Below are 15,409 nucleotides of genomic sequence, written 5' to 3' on the forward strand. Positions count from 1 at the left end.
TCAAGAAGCTCATCTATTGATTCGAATGATGGCACTAAATTGTCAACCCGATCTGCTTCCAAAAGGTGGAAGAACCTTTCCCTTCCAGTTCCCCACTTCCTTCAAAATCTTATCTACAATATACATGTCTCCCTAGTGATCTTGCCATGGATAATGGGAACACCATGATACATGCCAAGATTATTAATTAGCAAAATACCGCTAGCATTACTAAAAGAAAGAGCTTCATTGCTAACCACATTCAGAGAGAAATAATTTCGATTCAAATAATAATAATAATAGCCCAACCTGACACTTGACTAAACCTCCTGCAAACAACCCTTGATAATCTCCATTTGCGCCATATTTTCCTTCGCTTGAAACTTTATATGGCAAACCATAACTCTCTTTCAACCTATTCTAAAACCATATGTGATAACTTCTTCATAACCATAATGAATAAGTAGAGGGAAAGTGGGTCTCCATGTCACAGCCCTTGCTAAGGGGTGAGTTCACTCATCACCTGCCCATTTCAGATCAAAACAATCTTACTATATTGGACATAGAAGATAATCAACTCAATCAATTTCTCCGGTACTCGGACATCTTCCAATACTGTCTTCAAGTTTGAGAAACCTCAAATGCGATTATCATATGCCTTGTGCAAATCAATCTTCAACACCGACACACCCTGTCTTCCCCGCATACTCATCATAGAATGAACAACTTCTTGAGTAATCAAGATGCCGTGCTTCTACCGACTAGAAAGCTATTGTTTTGAAAAGGTCTGATAATACGTTTAGAGAATTGGATGTAATCTGTTAACAATAGTCTTAGCAGCACCTTATAAGGCATTAAAAAGACTGATAGGCCAAAATAACGAAATTTTATCCGCTGTTGCAGACTTAGGAATAAGCGCTAAGAAGACCCATGCTAAATTTGCATAAAAAGGACTATCTTCCATTGCCCTACTAACAAAACTAAACAGAATGTACCTTTCACCGCTTCCAATGCCTCTACGCAAGAAAATAAGCAAAATACCATCCGACCCAGGAAATTTCAGACCTTTCATAAAAAATAACGCTGAACGAACTTCCTCCTGTGAGACTTCGACAACTAACGATTCCTTCTCACTTGCATTCAGAATACATTGAAATTGCGCGTAATCATGTTGAAGAGCCACAACATCCTTCCTTTTAAACAGATTATCAAAATAACCCATGATTTATGAAACTTTAACTTTGATCATTTTAACCAAAACCCAGATGTTACGTAAATAAATGTGTCATAATCTAATATTCTTAAGCCACTTAAACTCGGCTCACTTGGAGATATGCATCAAACTGATACCTAGCAAGTAAATGTAAATACATTTTCAATTTCAGCGAACAATGTACTGACCTAAAAAATTGTTTCTCCCTCTAATCCTATTCAATCCAATTTGATTAATTCAATTTTGAAAGTTAAAATTCTAAACCTAATCTGACTAGAATCTAAAATGTTCCAATATCAACCAGTCTGCCCCATAAGACATGGAAAGGAAATGAAACCCTTTCTCTTCATTTCATTAAAATAAAATGAAAACCACAAGATGAATCGCCATACCTTCTAGAAATGAAATTTAGACGACAATTCAACCAAAAAAGATACGAGTATAGGCATCTGTAACGTTCAAATTATTTTTTATGAACCCTGTCAAAAATTTTGCTAGAGTATTATCAGTCACTTAGGATACTCCAATGTAGTCATTGACAGACGCAGAATGACAAAGATGTATGTAGGTTATCTAGACAGACCTTGAACAGCTTATTCATTTTTTTACTTTCTTCCAAAGTAGAACCGTGCCTTATCAGACAACCCTTATAGGGGTACGAGTTTATGTGATAACTGTAGGTGCGGATCGGCCGGTGAACTCCAGCATTTTAGAAAGTTTTAGAGCAACCTCCACCTGATATCAAAAGCAAGTGTCAGCCTATAATATATAAGTGATCTCAAGTGGACTTGGGATCAATTTAGCCAAGTTCAAGGATGCTCACAAGAGGAGCAAGCGCTTCTTGGGAATCTCTTCCAGTTTTTGATGAGTCCTTCTCGTATTGTTCAATGTAGAGGCGGATAGTTGCACCTTCTGAACCAGTTCCAGAGAGACGGAAAACCTATGCATAGGGAGTAAAATCAAATAAATGATGTTTCAACTAAAGCTGCTACAGATAAACTCTAGAAATATTTTTCACTGCACTAGAAAATGACATGATCTACTCAGGTAAACACTTTTTCAGTAAATAAGGTAGTTGACTTACCAATCGCGATCCATCCTCGAACAAAAACCGAATACCCTGGTGCTTTGAAACAGAGCCATCAACAGGATCCTTGTATTCAAATTCATCAGCATTGATAACATTTGACACATCTGAACGAGCCCCCTTCACACTACTGCATGCAAAAAGAATATGACCATCAAAAGAAACTAAAAGGTTTAACAAAGGAAAATTTTAGGCCTAATAAATGCAGACGCAAATAATTTTAACAATATTTCCCAATTTCTTTCCTCAAATTTAATGGTCGGCATCTAAGTACATGGACTCACGTTCGGGTGTCCAATATGGATATTTATCCAATGGTCAAACTTATCATTTGCTTAAAACTTTGGACTCACAAAATCATCTAGAAAGTGTCCAAAATAAGAAACAGATGCAGGAAACCAACCTTGTGAAAATCCACTTGCATTAAGCCCCAGGATCAACTTTAATTATTCAAGCAATCAAAACATACAGTGCAAGAAGAGCATGACATTCATCCACGAAACTATAAAACAGTGGCATAATCCAGTAAGTGGTTTAGTGGTTCTAAAATGGCATGCACACATACCTATTGATTTCATCAAGAGATGATTGCAATTTGACCAGATAGGCCATTAAATCCTTTGCTGCACCAGCATCCACATTCTTCGTCAAACAAAGTAAATTAGTTAATACTCTCCCAATTCCTTTATGGCCAAACATGGAAATGAACTACAAAAATGCCATACCTCATAGTCATATCGAGTGTAATAGTGTCGACCATAGATAGCCCAATGCTGACGAACAATATCCTCAACAGTCACAAGCTTATCCCCATTGAGATTTTCCTTATTTTTAAAAGCAAGTATTGAAAGCCAAGCCAAAACAGCCCAAATTCCATCTTTCTCACGTATATGGTCAGAGCCTGCCCACATTAGAATGTTTTGTAAGTTTCTCATGGTTCCAAGTGTATACTTCATGTTCGGAACATCAAACACTAACCAGTTCCAAAACTTTCTTCTCCACAAATCGAACATAATCCAGCATCCATTAAGTTGCCAAAAAATTTCCAGCCGGTGGGTACCTAGCAAAGAACAGATAAATAGCTACCTTATAACAATAAAAATAGTGGCCAGAAGGAAAATTATCAAAAAAATTCATTTTCCGTGGACTACCTCAAAAAATTTTAAGTTCAAGTTCTTGGCAACAACATCAATGGCAGCTGAAGTAGGCATACTCCTACAAGCAGCAAATCCAGAACATGAATCTTAAATTTCAATTTCAGAGGAGATGATTATAATTTAAAACAAGTTTATCAGAGTTTGAATTGCACAATAGATGTAACAGATATTGTCAATTTTACATCTTAATTAAATCCAAAACATTACTATTGGAGATTCAGTGAGTTCTAAATGCTTGAAGAAACATGTCATGTAGGCCAGAAGACAAACCACTTTTCTGAAATTTGCAGTTGAAATTTAAACTTAAGATCTCACAGAAGGATGATGATGATGATGATGATGATGATGGTTGTTATTGTTATTGTTATTGTTGTTATTGTTGTTATTGTTATTATTATTATTATTATTATTATTATTATTATTATTATTATTATTATTATTATTACCTGAACATGTCGAAGAGAAAAGATACAGACACATTTCACCTATTCTGTGCACCTTGTAAAGGCTTCAAATGTAGAATCACCTTTCTTTTTAAGCTTCAGAGACAATAAGCATGTCGGTTGTTTAAATTTTATAATCTTTATAGTCATGAATCCTACATAATTGATAGTTAAAGAACCAACTGGATACTTGCACTAGTAGAAATTATATGTTTCGATAGGAAGCAGGTTAAAAACTAAAAATATAAAGCTAAACAGTGCAATAAAAAAACCTGGCAACTCCCTTCAAACCAGAAGAAAAGTAAGGAATTGCATTAACGGCATTGGCAGCAATGATGGCAACTGAATCTGATGGAGTGACAAAGAACCTAAAATAAAAAGTTATAGAGAAAACTCTAGGAGGTGTAATTATTATATGATGTTAACTAGACTTCCTGGACAGTATTAGTACCTTTTTCCCAGTATCATGTTACGATCAGCATCACCATCAGCAGCAGCACCAAACTCTGGGGGGTCAACTGCAGAGTCCGATTTTCCTAATCCCATTCGAGCAACTAACTCCTTTGCATAAGTCAGATTGGGATCAGGATGCCCTCCTCCAAAGTCCTCCTGGTTTGCATCGAGTCAAAGCATTAACAAAGAAAAGTGTGATCTATTCAGCTAAAAAAAAGATGCAACATATCATCAGACTCTAAAATTCTTCAACTTTAAAAGACCTTGGGTACACAGTTCAACAGTGAGCTTTCTTGTGCCCCAAGCTCTTCCACAAAAATGCGATGAGCATAAGCTCCAGCAACTCCATGCAGTGCATCATAGCTTCAATACAAGGAGAAAGAGTTACACTTTTCAACCAAGAATAATATAGTTTATTCCAGAGAATCAAAAGAGTCCTGTGCTTAAAAACAAAAGGCTTATCAACATACCAGAATGTAAACTTCGAAGAGGAAAGCAGCTTGCGAATAAGCTCAAAGTCAAAAATTGACCTGAACATAGAGGCAAAAGGATTTAGTATTTAGACTGCTTGCATATGCTGCCAATTTTAAAACCCTGACACTCTCAGAATGAATAAATAAGGATATGAATAATATGAAGAGGAATTATGTCACAACTCACAAGGTTTTAGCCCATGCAAATAATTTTCTAGGGGCTTTCAAGTTTCAAATTATAATAACAATTTCCAATCAAGGGACATAGACAAGGACATGAGAGAAGAACAAAGATCACTATTCGAAAGATACTGCTAGTCAATATATATTAGATAGGACTCATTCAATTGAAGAATAACTTACTTCATCAGTTTCACATAGTCACTTGCTGAATCAAAAACCTCAACATCAAACTGTCCCTCAGGCCCCGAGAAGTTTGCAACACCAATTGTACTAATGTCTATCTGGATAATGCAACATATTAACAAGATTAAGTTACAGTAAAAAGATGAATAAAAATACTGTTCTAGGGAAGCAAGACAAACATTTGGTAGATCTTCAGCAATCAAGTATTCTGTTATTGTTTTTGTGTTCTCAAAGATCTTATCAGTGATAGCCTCTGGAGCAGGTCCACCATTTTCCATGTTGTATTTAATTCCGAAATCCTGCGACAAAGACACAAAAGCCAAAGCAATCATACATTTTTCAAATGTTGCATGCAAAAACAGTTTTTAGACAATATACAAATTCAGCTCCGCCCTACCTCATGAGGACCGCCAGGGTTATGACTAGCTGTCAAAATAAAGGCACCAGTTGCTTTGGATCCCTGGAATTGAAATTTGTAAGCAGAACCTTAATGTTGTCAAAACTAAATCATATTGAGTAGCTTCTCACAACATTATACTGAAAAAGATGATAAACAAAAAATAACTAGATAACGCAATAGCAGCAATATTACTCACATCGACACCAACTCTTTCACGTATTACAGCTGATACAGCAGGAGTTGAAAGCAATCCATTTTGACCAACCCATACGCGTCTTACTCCATTTGCAGCTGACATCTTAATTATTATCTGTCAATTTAACACAACGCATTACCTCACTGAGCAATTTGTACAATGGTTATGGACTTATTACCAAACGATAACAACATTGAAGACATTATGATACAAGAAACCACTAAAAAGGCCCTCAGTTGCATCCAGTTAAAACATATGAGTTTCAATTCGGGAACCAAAGTTCCATAAGAATGATTGGACAAACCAGAAACACCTACTATATACACTGCACTGAGTACATAGAACATGTTAAACTAGCCAAGTGTAAGTCCCCTTAGAAATGGCCGCCACAAATTCATTCGTAAGTTGAAGCCTGAATCTCTTAAATGACCAAAGTACACTACAGAAGTCCATATAAAGAACAATTATTTGCCATTGACAGAACAAAAATTTCAAAGAGCACCCGTTTAACAAAATAGCAACAAATGTTTTTTCTCTCCTAAGATGGTACAGTTTTATGGCAACCATTTAGGTTCAAAGTTGAAGTACCTGAATAGCATCCTTTGAAAAATAACGACCGTCACCAGAAACAACAAGTGTAGCACCTATAACCATGAACAGACATAAGAGGAAAGCCATTGTAATCCATTGAATACAGGTCATCAAGAAAAAGAAATGTCACCAATGAAATGAAACAAAACAAAAATGAATTCCTAACATAATTTTTTTTCTTTAGATGATTCAAAATCATCTCTCAAGATAAGAAACGGACTTCTTCCCAATAAAGTAATAAATTACCAAAAGAGCTGGTGAAGAACTAAAGAAATTGAGTTGAATATACTCTACAATAATCATGCCAACAAACTAAAACTGCATGTTATCATAGCATTAGATGAGGCCTCTAATGCTAGAAATTGAATTAGCAGGCAATACAGAAATACACCATAGCTGTCTGTACACTTAAAAATACCAATATTCTTGGTGTTCTTATCAGGTGTGGAGGTAAATATCTTAAATCTGAGCTGTGGTGCTCTTAAAAGGGGTTAGGATAAAAGTCTTAAATCTGAGCCATGGTGCACTTCTTTTTTTACGTATAGAAAAATATTCGTAAACAAGAAGTATGCATCTATTAGTTTCAAGATTGATAGTATAACTCTACTATTGGGTGTGGTATAGCCACCTAAACCAATGTAGTCAAGAAGCATCCCTAGCAAGAGAGGTGAAGGAAAATTTTGGCAAAAGCCTTGTTCCAAACAAGGTGAGGCAGCTTTATCAAGGCTCACAAAGGCAAATTCCCTTTGTTTTCTTCATGGTAAAAACAAAATTAAGAATATAAAAACTAGAAGAGTTTTCTGCAAGTGGTTATATTGTCAGTTCATAACCTAATGTTTGAGATGAAATTTTAGAATAATTTTCGTTAAGACTTGGTAATTTTAATACATTCAGCCATGCAGTGCTGTCTGTATATTCCTAAAACTAGCACTATGCTCCTTAGGCAATACAAGGGTCCTAGCAGCTTTAGCACTATGCACCTTTGATCACATATACCTAGGTATCAGCAGGGTCCAGCAGCTCCCCTCCCTTCTTCCCTCTATTACTTTTCTAAAATTTCTTCAGAAAGATAAAAGTCAAGTGTCCAAAATGGCTTAAAAAAATCAGAAAAAGTGAAAAAGAATTCAAGGATCCCCAGGGTCCCCCAGGATTCCTGTCCAATATAAGGCTATACTGATACGGACTGCAACAGTTAAAAAATTGAAGAAAATATAATATAAAGTTACCATGAATTACTTTAATTAATAAAGCTCCTTGCATTAGCTCTTCGGCACAAAGATTTTCATAGGTAAAAAGAAAACCTAGTAACTTACAAAGCTCCAAAAACCAACCGTACTTTGAAGACAAAAAGACCAAAATAAAATCAAGCAAATGATATGACCAGACTATTGTCTCTGGATGACATGAACTAAATATCTTTCAAGATAAAACTAGAACATTTTGTTGAACTACGCAAAGAATTGTGCATATATCCCAAGTACAATTAGGGCAGATACATCCTTTTCATAAGAGTTTCCCTAATATATCAAAGCACACAATCTAAGCAAGCCTCACATAAATGAATGTACGTAAAGTGAATCCTTAGTTCCAAGATTTTAAGAGCATAGTTAAAGAGCCACATTATGCCTCTAAATATTAAAAAGTAAAAATTACCAAGTACATTTAGCATACAAAAAGGCATAGCATCAACAAAAACCCTTACCTCTAACTTTTTCTGGTGTAAGGGCATTGAATGTTGACTGAACGAAATTTTGCAAATAATGAGGCTGAATGAAAACTTTCACCTGGACAGGTCAAAACACCACAGTATACAATTAAAAGAAAAACATGTAAATCAATATGCAGAGGCATGTTGTAAGAAAATATAGAAAACTGTTTATGTTCCATATCACTCAAGTTGCAAATAACCTGAACTTTGACACGGATTTTAGCAACATGTAAAAAATGGACTTCGACAATGAAGGCAACTATTAATCTAATTACCTATCATGCGTAAGAACACTGTACAGAATACTGGTCAAACAATATAAGTAAGACCTGAAGAACTATTAAGTAGTATTAATTTTTTAGCATCAGTTCCAGAGTATTAAAAATTAAAAACCATAACGGTCAACAGGCATCCAAAACATCAACAATTAGGAATTATATAATCATTTAAATATAGAAATACGATCTAAATATAAAACAAACCACCAGAAACCATATAAATATAGTTATTAGATTCATGAGAAACTATGAGCTGAAATGGAATCAAGCATTAAAATTTTACCTCAAAAAAAAAAAACAAAGAACTAAATTTAAATAATGAATGAACTTGATTCAGATCCAGAATAGAAAAGAAAAGGAAAATAGATCATAATTAAGTTAAAACTTCAAATAGCAAATAGATCAGCACCGAAAATGATAATATCCATGTCTCTCTTCGGTTACATGTTATAGAAGTAAATCTTAATCTATGAAAATGAAATTCAATATATAGTTTACGAGATCATCTAATTCAACGAGAAGACCTTGCAGCAGGCATCAATCAAACGGATTAAATTGATCTAAAATTAAATCGGAGTGATACAACAGGAGATCGAGATATCGGATAACCATCAAAGTAAAGGAAATGAAGAAGGACGATTAAGAAGCAAAAGGAACCTTCTTACGGAGGCCAGAAGTTCCAGGCTTCTGGCCGTCGATCGGCGTCGTCGAGACTTTGGAAACCTTGAACACCATTTCTTTGCTTTCTACGACTACCATGCAACTCAATTCAATCAATGCGAATCTCTTAACTCTTGATGAATAAATATGTAAATATTAAAAAAAATGAAAAGAGAGAGAGAGAGAGCTCACTCGTTGGGGAGATCAAAGTGACATGCGTTAGTTTTGAGAATAAGCTGGCAAAGTGAGGAAGTGACCCGTATTACCTTCTTTTTAATAATATATTGTTTCTTTTTCTTTTTTGATATGAAGTGAAAGAAACGCGAACGGTGAAGATTGAGGCCAGGATGAGATTAGACAGGGGGCGATTTAAAACCTCACGTATTCTCCCTTGTTTGCGATGAATAAAGGAGATCTACTTCAAACTTTTTTACTCCACAATTCACTTACGTCTAAATTTTATAGGAATTTGATATGAGAAATCTATTCGTTAAGCATGTATAATTAGGAGTGTGCCGTTAAAACCGATTTAACCGATTAAATCAAACTAATTCAATTAATCGGTTGATTAATTAATCTAATTCGGATAGAAGTCAATTAATAATTGTTTAAAAGTTCAGTTAACAGTTAATTCGGTTCAAAATCAATTAATTAACTAAACTTAATAATTAATATTATATATTAACCAGCTGGCCACTACCCACCCAGACCTAGGCCCCAAACATTAACCCACTCTCAAATAAATACAATCAACTAAAAATAAACTCAAACACTAACCCAAGCCCCAAATATAAAATTTTAATTCCTCCTAAACCTAAAAATAATGCACACGGTAATACATCAACCACTAGATCCCAAAATCTCACAGATTTAAAAATCCTAACCCTAATAGAAAATCCCTAATTAAAATCTCCAAAGTCTCAAAATCCCCACTTTTAGTCACCACCATCCGACGTCCACCAGTCACACCATTCGGCATACACCACGTCACCATCATCGTTTGACGTTCGTTTGCCATCAATTTCGATTTCACCCAAAATCCCTAATAGAAAATTTCTCAAAATCCCTAACCCAACACAGTGACCGATGACGCACCTCCGATTTCGACTTCACTCACCACCGTCCAACACTCACCTTGAATTTTTTTCAGGTATTTTTTTTACTGAAATGGATTTTTCTACTACTTTTTATGAAAAAATTTTCATTCTTCGATATTTCTGCAATTTTGTTGTTGCTTCTTTGTTCTCAACATGTGTTTGTGAATGTAATTTAGTAGAAAGGTTAGACCATATCTACTGCTTCTTTGCTCTGGTGCTTCTTTGTTTTGCAATTCTTGGATTTTTCACATCTGCAAGTTATTGACCATGCACCTGAAATACAAATCGAAACTTTACATTCATCTTTGGATGCATTCCCAATTCTAATGATAATAACAATCCAATGTTGATTTCATACTATAATGTATTGAAATAAATGCATAATATTATCTAAAATACATTCAAAACATTGAAAAAAATGATAAACAAACTTTGCCAAGTTAGAAGATAAATAAAATGCTCTGGAAAAAATTCGGTTAATTCAGTTAACCCACTAAATTAACCGAAATATTTCGGTTTGGTTAACTTTTTTTGAAAAAATTTGGTTCGGCTAACGGTTAAAAGATTAAAAAGTTTGGCTAATTTAGTTAATGGTAGTTCGATTAGATTAACCGATTGTTTAACTGTTTGAACACCTCTATGTATATTTAAAACTAGTTCCCATTCACGGGTTTAATATATATATAATTATTTGAAATACAATATATTTTATATAATATTTTAACTATATTTTGTATATATAAATAAAGATGGTAGAAGATAAATATACTTTAATAAAATATATAGAGAGGTGAAATTATAAACATAACATTAAAATATAAATATTCTTTTTATGTTTAAATGTATGCATATAAATTAGTAATTTAAATAAAACCTAGTAATTGTTTAGATTTAATTGAAAATATTTAATAATAAATAATTTTAAATATAATTATTTTTAATATTTTTAATAATAAATAGTATTGATATTAAAGAATTTTTAAAATAAAAATCACATTAATCATTTGTCAAATATATATATACTTACTATTATTAAATTCTTGACTGAGTTGGTATCATGAGTCAACCGGACACCAACTCTGTAACTACCCGATTTTCAATAGTGTTGAAAAAGCCGGTTTTGGAACCCTATTATCATAAATTGGGTTCGTAAATCTTAAATTAATTTTTTTACGGAGTTGGTATAAAAGACAATTAAAGTTTTTTCATTCAAAATTTTCTTTTAATTGTTTAATTTAGGTACAAGGACTAAATTATAAAAGTTTTATCGTTATAGGTTTTTAACTGACCGAAAACTTAAGGACTTAATTTGCAATTAGACAAGGGTTTTCAATGGCAATTGAACCATTTCTTAAAATGAAATAGTGGGAATGATGTAATAGTCCCCTGAGTATAAATAGATTAAGCTTAATCTTAAACCTATTTAATTAAATGTTAATCTATGTATAAAAGCTACAAATTAGTCTAATTTTCCTATCTTCTTCATTCTTTTATTTTGCCAAGACTTGAAAACCTAAGAAAAATCATTTTTGAAGCTCAAGTTATTCGGTCCTTCAATTGGTAAGTGTTTTCAAGCTCTTTTCTTATAATTTTTATATTTTGAAGGCCATGAGAGCTTGATTTAGCTAGCCCATGTATCAATTTGACAAATTATTAAAGTTTTTTAAAGTTTCCATTGTTGATTTCTTGAAGAAATTGGTGTTAAATTGATAGATTTTAAGCTTAGATATAAAAAAGAACTAGATTGTAAAGATTAATTATTAGTTTTGTTCATAAGGACTAAAGTGAATAAAATGTAAATTTGATGAGAAATTTTGGTAGCAATAGATATTATAGGTTCCCTAAAGGATGTAATTATACCTTTAAACTGAAGCTCAAAATTTAAAGTTATGGCTATTTCGATTTTAGGGGCTAAATTGAATAAAATGTAAAACTTTAAGGGTATTGAAAAATAAAGTTTCATAGGTTCATTCATATCATGAAATAGTGTATAAATATTTGGTATTGATAAATTGAATGAAATAATTGCATAGATTGGGAATTGGAACAAACCAGAGATAATCAGGGAAAAACAAGAATTGTCGATTAGTCATTAAATATTTGTTTTGTTTAATGTTTTTGCCAGGTAAGTTCATATGGAACTTACTATTTTATTTGATGCTATGTTGAATTGTGTCATGCCCTCATTTGACGAGCTGGTACTATTTAAGAAACTATGCTGGCGAAGACCGGCTAAGTCGCGAGACAGAGACATGATAAGGCTGGTAACTTCGTGGTGAAGTACTTCGTTGAACTTCATCGATACTGCAGAGTTCCACTCCACGAATTGATGAGTTCTTTGTAGTGGCGAGAACCTTATTAGAAGGACTATCCCGCTAATAAATATGCCACCTGTGTTTTTGTAACACCCTATACCTAGCTCGATCACCGAGCCCAAATATTAGGATGTCACATCACTGTCACACATCATATGCATTACAAATGGTCCCGTTATTAAGCAACCTTCATCCATCTTAGCTTTTGTAATAATTATAAGTCATACATATCCCAGTCATCAATAAAACATGCTAAACATTCATCAAGCGAACTTAAAACGAGAATTAAACATGCATTAGAACCACATAGCAAAATTTCAGAAAAAATCACGTAGGTATCAATACTGAATCATAGGTATCGATATTTCTCTCAAAAGGTATCGATATTGCTTGGAAAATCGATACCAAAACAACATTATGTTTCTCGTTTAAAATCCAAACCTCAGAAGTTATTGGTATCTTTCATAAAGTATTGATTATTTCACCCCAAGTATCGATACTAGTGATGTGGTATCGATACCAAATTACGTTACTGACTTCCTACACTTTCAAAAATCATGGAGGTATCGTTTCTAAAACCTGAATATTGATAAATCTGCTCTAGGCCACAAAAATACAACATATTCAAGAATTTAGATCATTCTAACTTATACCAATACAACATCCAACTATTACGTTATCAAAAGAACATCAAAACATCCATATTAATAGTTCAAAGCATCGTAGAAATGTCCGAGCAAGCAAACGATATAACGAGAACAATATCCATAAGTCTTAAGAACAAGTAAGTTATGAAAATATCCAGACATCATCGCAACATTTATGCAACAATTCTACCACATTGCCTTTATTTCCCCAAAACATAAACGAATAAATAACACCTATGAAATAATGCTAAGTCTTGCTTGGATCACTCCCTTGGAACCACACCGCTCACACCGTTCACACAACTAATCTGCAATGGTTTAAAAGGGAATGCGTGAGTTTTACAAGCTCAGAAAGCTCAGTGAATGATTAGAATAACTACCACGCAAACATGTCTTCATAATTATTGAAACAACCATTCAACACAATTACAACATTTCATACTTTAGTACCATATTAAATATTCCTGCATTAGTCATTGGTTCATTTACATAGTAATCGCATACACATTTAGGCATATATTACATTACACATAATCACATTTAAAGATAATTTGGCACTGGAGTTATGAAACATAGAAGTGGACTTCATCACCATACATTGGATACACTGATCTCCAACACACAAAATGACTCATAGAATCGAACATATCTCCAAAAGTGTAGCATACAGCTAGCACTCTCTAACACACCAAACATGTCCTGGTGAATGGAGCTTAGCTCACATTCCCTTATCTCTCCAATTTGTCTCGAGCCTTAACGCCCCAAAAATACAACACAAAAGTGAGTACTCACAATTCTATGGCATGCCAACTATATCCGACGGTCTCATAAGGTCACAAGGCCAAAATATTCGTTACTAAAAACATATATTACTTACTATTTTCTGCACTTTTTTATTGCATATTCGCATCATAAGCATAACATAATTTCTGTCGTTTGACATGCATAACACATCCACATTTCCACTTTCATAATAATCATCACAAGCATATAACATATGCCATGGCATCGCATTTTAGTTCTCATTTTCACAACACATAAGTACATATTTCACAATCTAAACATGGGTATGAGAAAACTTACACTCGAAATTTAGAGTAGGGGTTTAGGCTACTATTAAATTCCCAATTAACACAATGAATTGTGTCTACAAGCAGAGATTCCAAACACTCACCAATTACGTTTTCATCGAGACGCTGAAAGCTCAAACTAGTATTTCCTTAACTCTTAGAAGGTTCTAACAAATCTGAAGCTTCAACACAATAAATCACACAACATACAATCAACAATCAGCTAAGGACTCACCTCAAGCAATCCAAATACAAGCCTAAGCTAAGTTCTCATGTAACCAAAACCTTCACAGTAAACTTGAGATTCACATATCTCAGCCCATACTTAATATTTTTGCCTAAGACTAATTTCGTTCATCTAATTATTCACCTACAAAATATTCTCAACCTTTAAACTACGCAAAACTATCTAATTCATTATATCGAAAGTTTTTAACATGTTATGGCAATTTTCACGAAAATTCATTAAATCCTTAGAAATCTTTAACAAAACTTTAAAGTAAGTTTATAAACCTCCTAATCTCATCAAAACTAATTGAAAAACACTTTGAAACCATGTTTTTACTCAAAATCCCAAAATCCACCATTAACGATCCAATTTTTAACTTTTATTTAGAATATGCGATTTAATGGTTAAAAACTCAGTTTAAAGGATCAAATAACATAAAAAAACTAATAAGGAATCGACTCTGTAATAGCCTGATTTTAGGCCTAGTCGGAACAGTGGTTTCGGGACCACAAATCCGATGAGGGAAAATATAATTATTATTTTTTTTACGGTCTACAATTTCACTGAAAAATTTCATGAAAATTTCGTTCAAAAATTTCGATGTTAGGGCACTCAATTTAGCCAAAAGGACTAAATTGTAAAAAGTGCAAAAATTGAGTTCTACATGTTAGAAGTGTCCAATTGTTATGAAATTTGAAATTGGAGGTCCTTAAATGGTAATTAGACCATTGGTTACATTGTGGACAAAAATGGACATGAGATAAGTGAAATAGGAAATTTTTAAGTTAGGGGCATTTTGGTAATTTGGTAATTAAAAAGTATGAAAAAGACAAAATAGGCCAAAAATCATCATCTTCAACCTCATGGCCGAAATTAGCAAGGGCGAAGCCATGGTTAGGGTTTTCAAGCTTCCAAGCTCGATTATCAAGAAAGACGAGAAGTCAACCTTAATCGGGGTAAAGAGAATATTGAGGATTAAATTCCAAAATCTTTACATTTTGTATCGAGGTAAGTTGTATGTAATTAATACATTGTTATAATTATTTT

The 15,409-nt window shown here is 33.5% G+C and overlaps 1 protein-coding gene across 5 annotated transcripts; it reads right to left on the reverse strand.

The window, feature by feature from the left end:
• Window positions 1–1,634: 1,634 nt before the first annotated feature.
• Window positions 1,635–9,342, reverse strand: LOC105785679 (phosphoglucomutase, cytoplasmic). 5 transcript variants are annotated; one of them, XM_012611797.2, is made up of 19 exons: window positions 9,197–9,342; window positions 9,002–9,096; window positions 8,061–8,142; window positions 6,356–6,411; window positions 5,768–5,881; window positions 5,569–5,631; window positions 5,351–5,470; window positions 5,169–5,269; window positions 4,803–4,862; window positions 4,596–4,695; window positions 4,331–4,488; window positions 4,152–4,247; window positions 3,431–3,494; window positions 3,258–3,339; window positions 3,005–3,180; window positions 2,845–2,921; window positions 2,277–2,409; window positions 2,016–2,132; window positions 1,635–1,927 (listed from the first exon to the last, which is right to left on the reverse strand). In XM_012611797.2, exons 2-19 carry the CDS (start codon window positions 9,077–9,079, stop codon window positions 1,856–1,858), a joined length of 1,749 nt encoding a protein of 582 aa, XP_012467251.1. In that variant the 5' UTR covers window positions 9,080–9,096; window positions 9,197–9,342; the 3' UTR covers window positions 1,635–1,855. The 5 variants fall into 5 exon arrangements, with proteins under 5 accessions (XP_012467251.1, XP_052489407.1, XP_052489401.1 ...); XM_052633447.1 differs by having other exon boundaries at window positions 9,002–9,090; window positions 9,197–9,224; XM_052633441.1 differs by lacking the exon at window positions 9,197–9,342 and having other exon boundaries at window positions 2,277–2,406; window positions 9,002–9,107.
• Between the last annotated feature and the right edge of the window lie 6,067 nt (window positions 9,343–15,409).

This window comes from Gossypium raimondii, chromosome 1 (assembly GCF_025698545.1).
Source record: "Gossypium raimondii isolate GPD5lz chromosome 1, ASM2569854v1, whole genome shotgun sequence".
Classification (NCBI taxonomy): domain Eukaryota; kingdom Viridiplantae; phylum Streptophyta; class Magnoliopsida; order Malvales; family Malvaceae; genus Gossypium; species Gossypium raimondii.

Coding starts and splice junctions, on each gene's coding strand:
- LOC105785679 (XM_052633437.1), bottom strand. CDS start 9,103: ATGGTAGTCGTAGAAAGCAAAGAAATGGTGTTCAAGGTTTCCAAAGTC. Junction 5,882..6,355: donor TTTCAAAGGATGCTATTCAG/GTACTTCAACTT, acceptor TTAAATTGACAG/ATAATAATTAAGATGTCAGC. Junction 3,495..4,151: donor GGTTTGAAGGGAGTTGCCAG/GTTTTTTTATTG, acceptor TGCTGCTTGTAG/GAGTATGCCTACTTCAGCTG.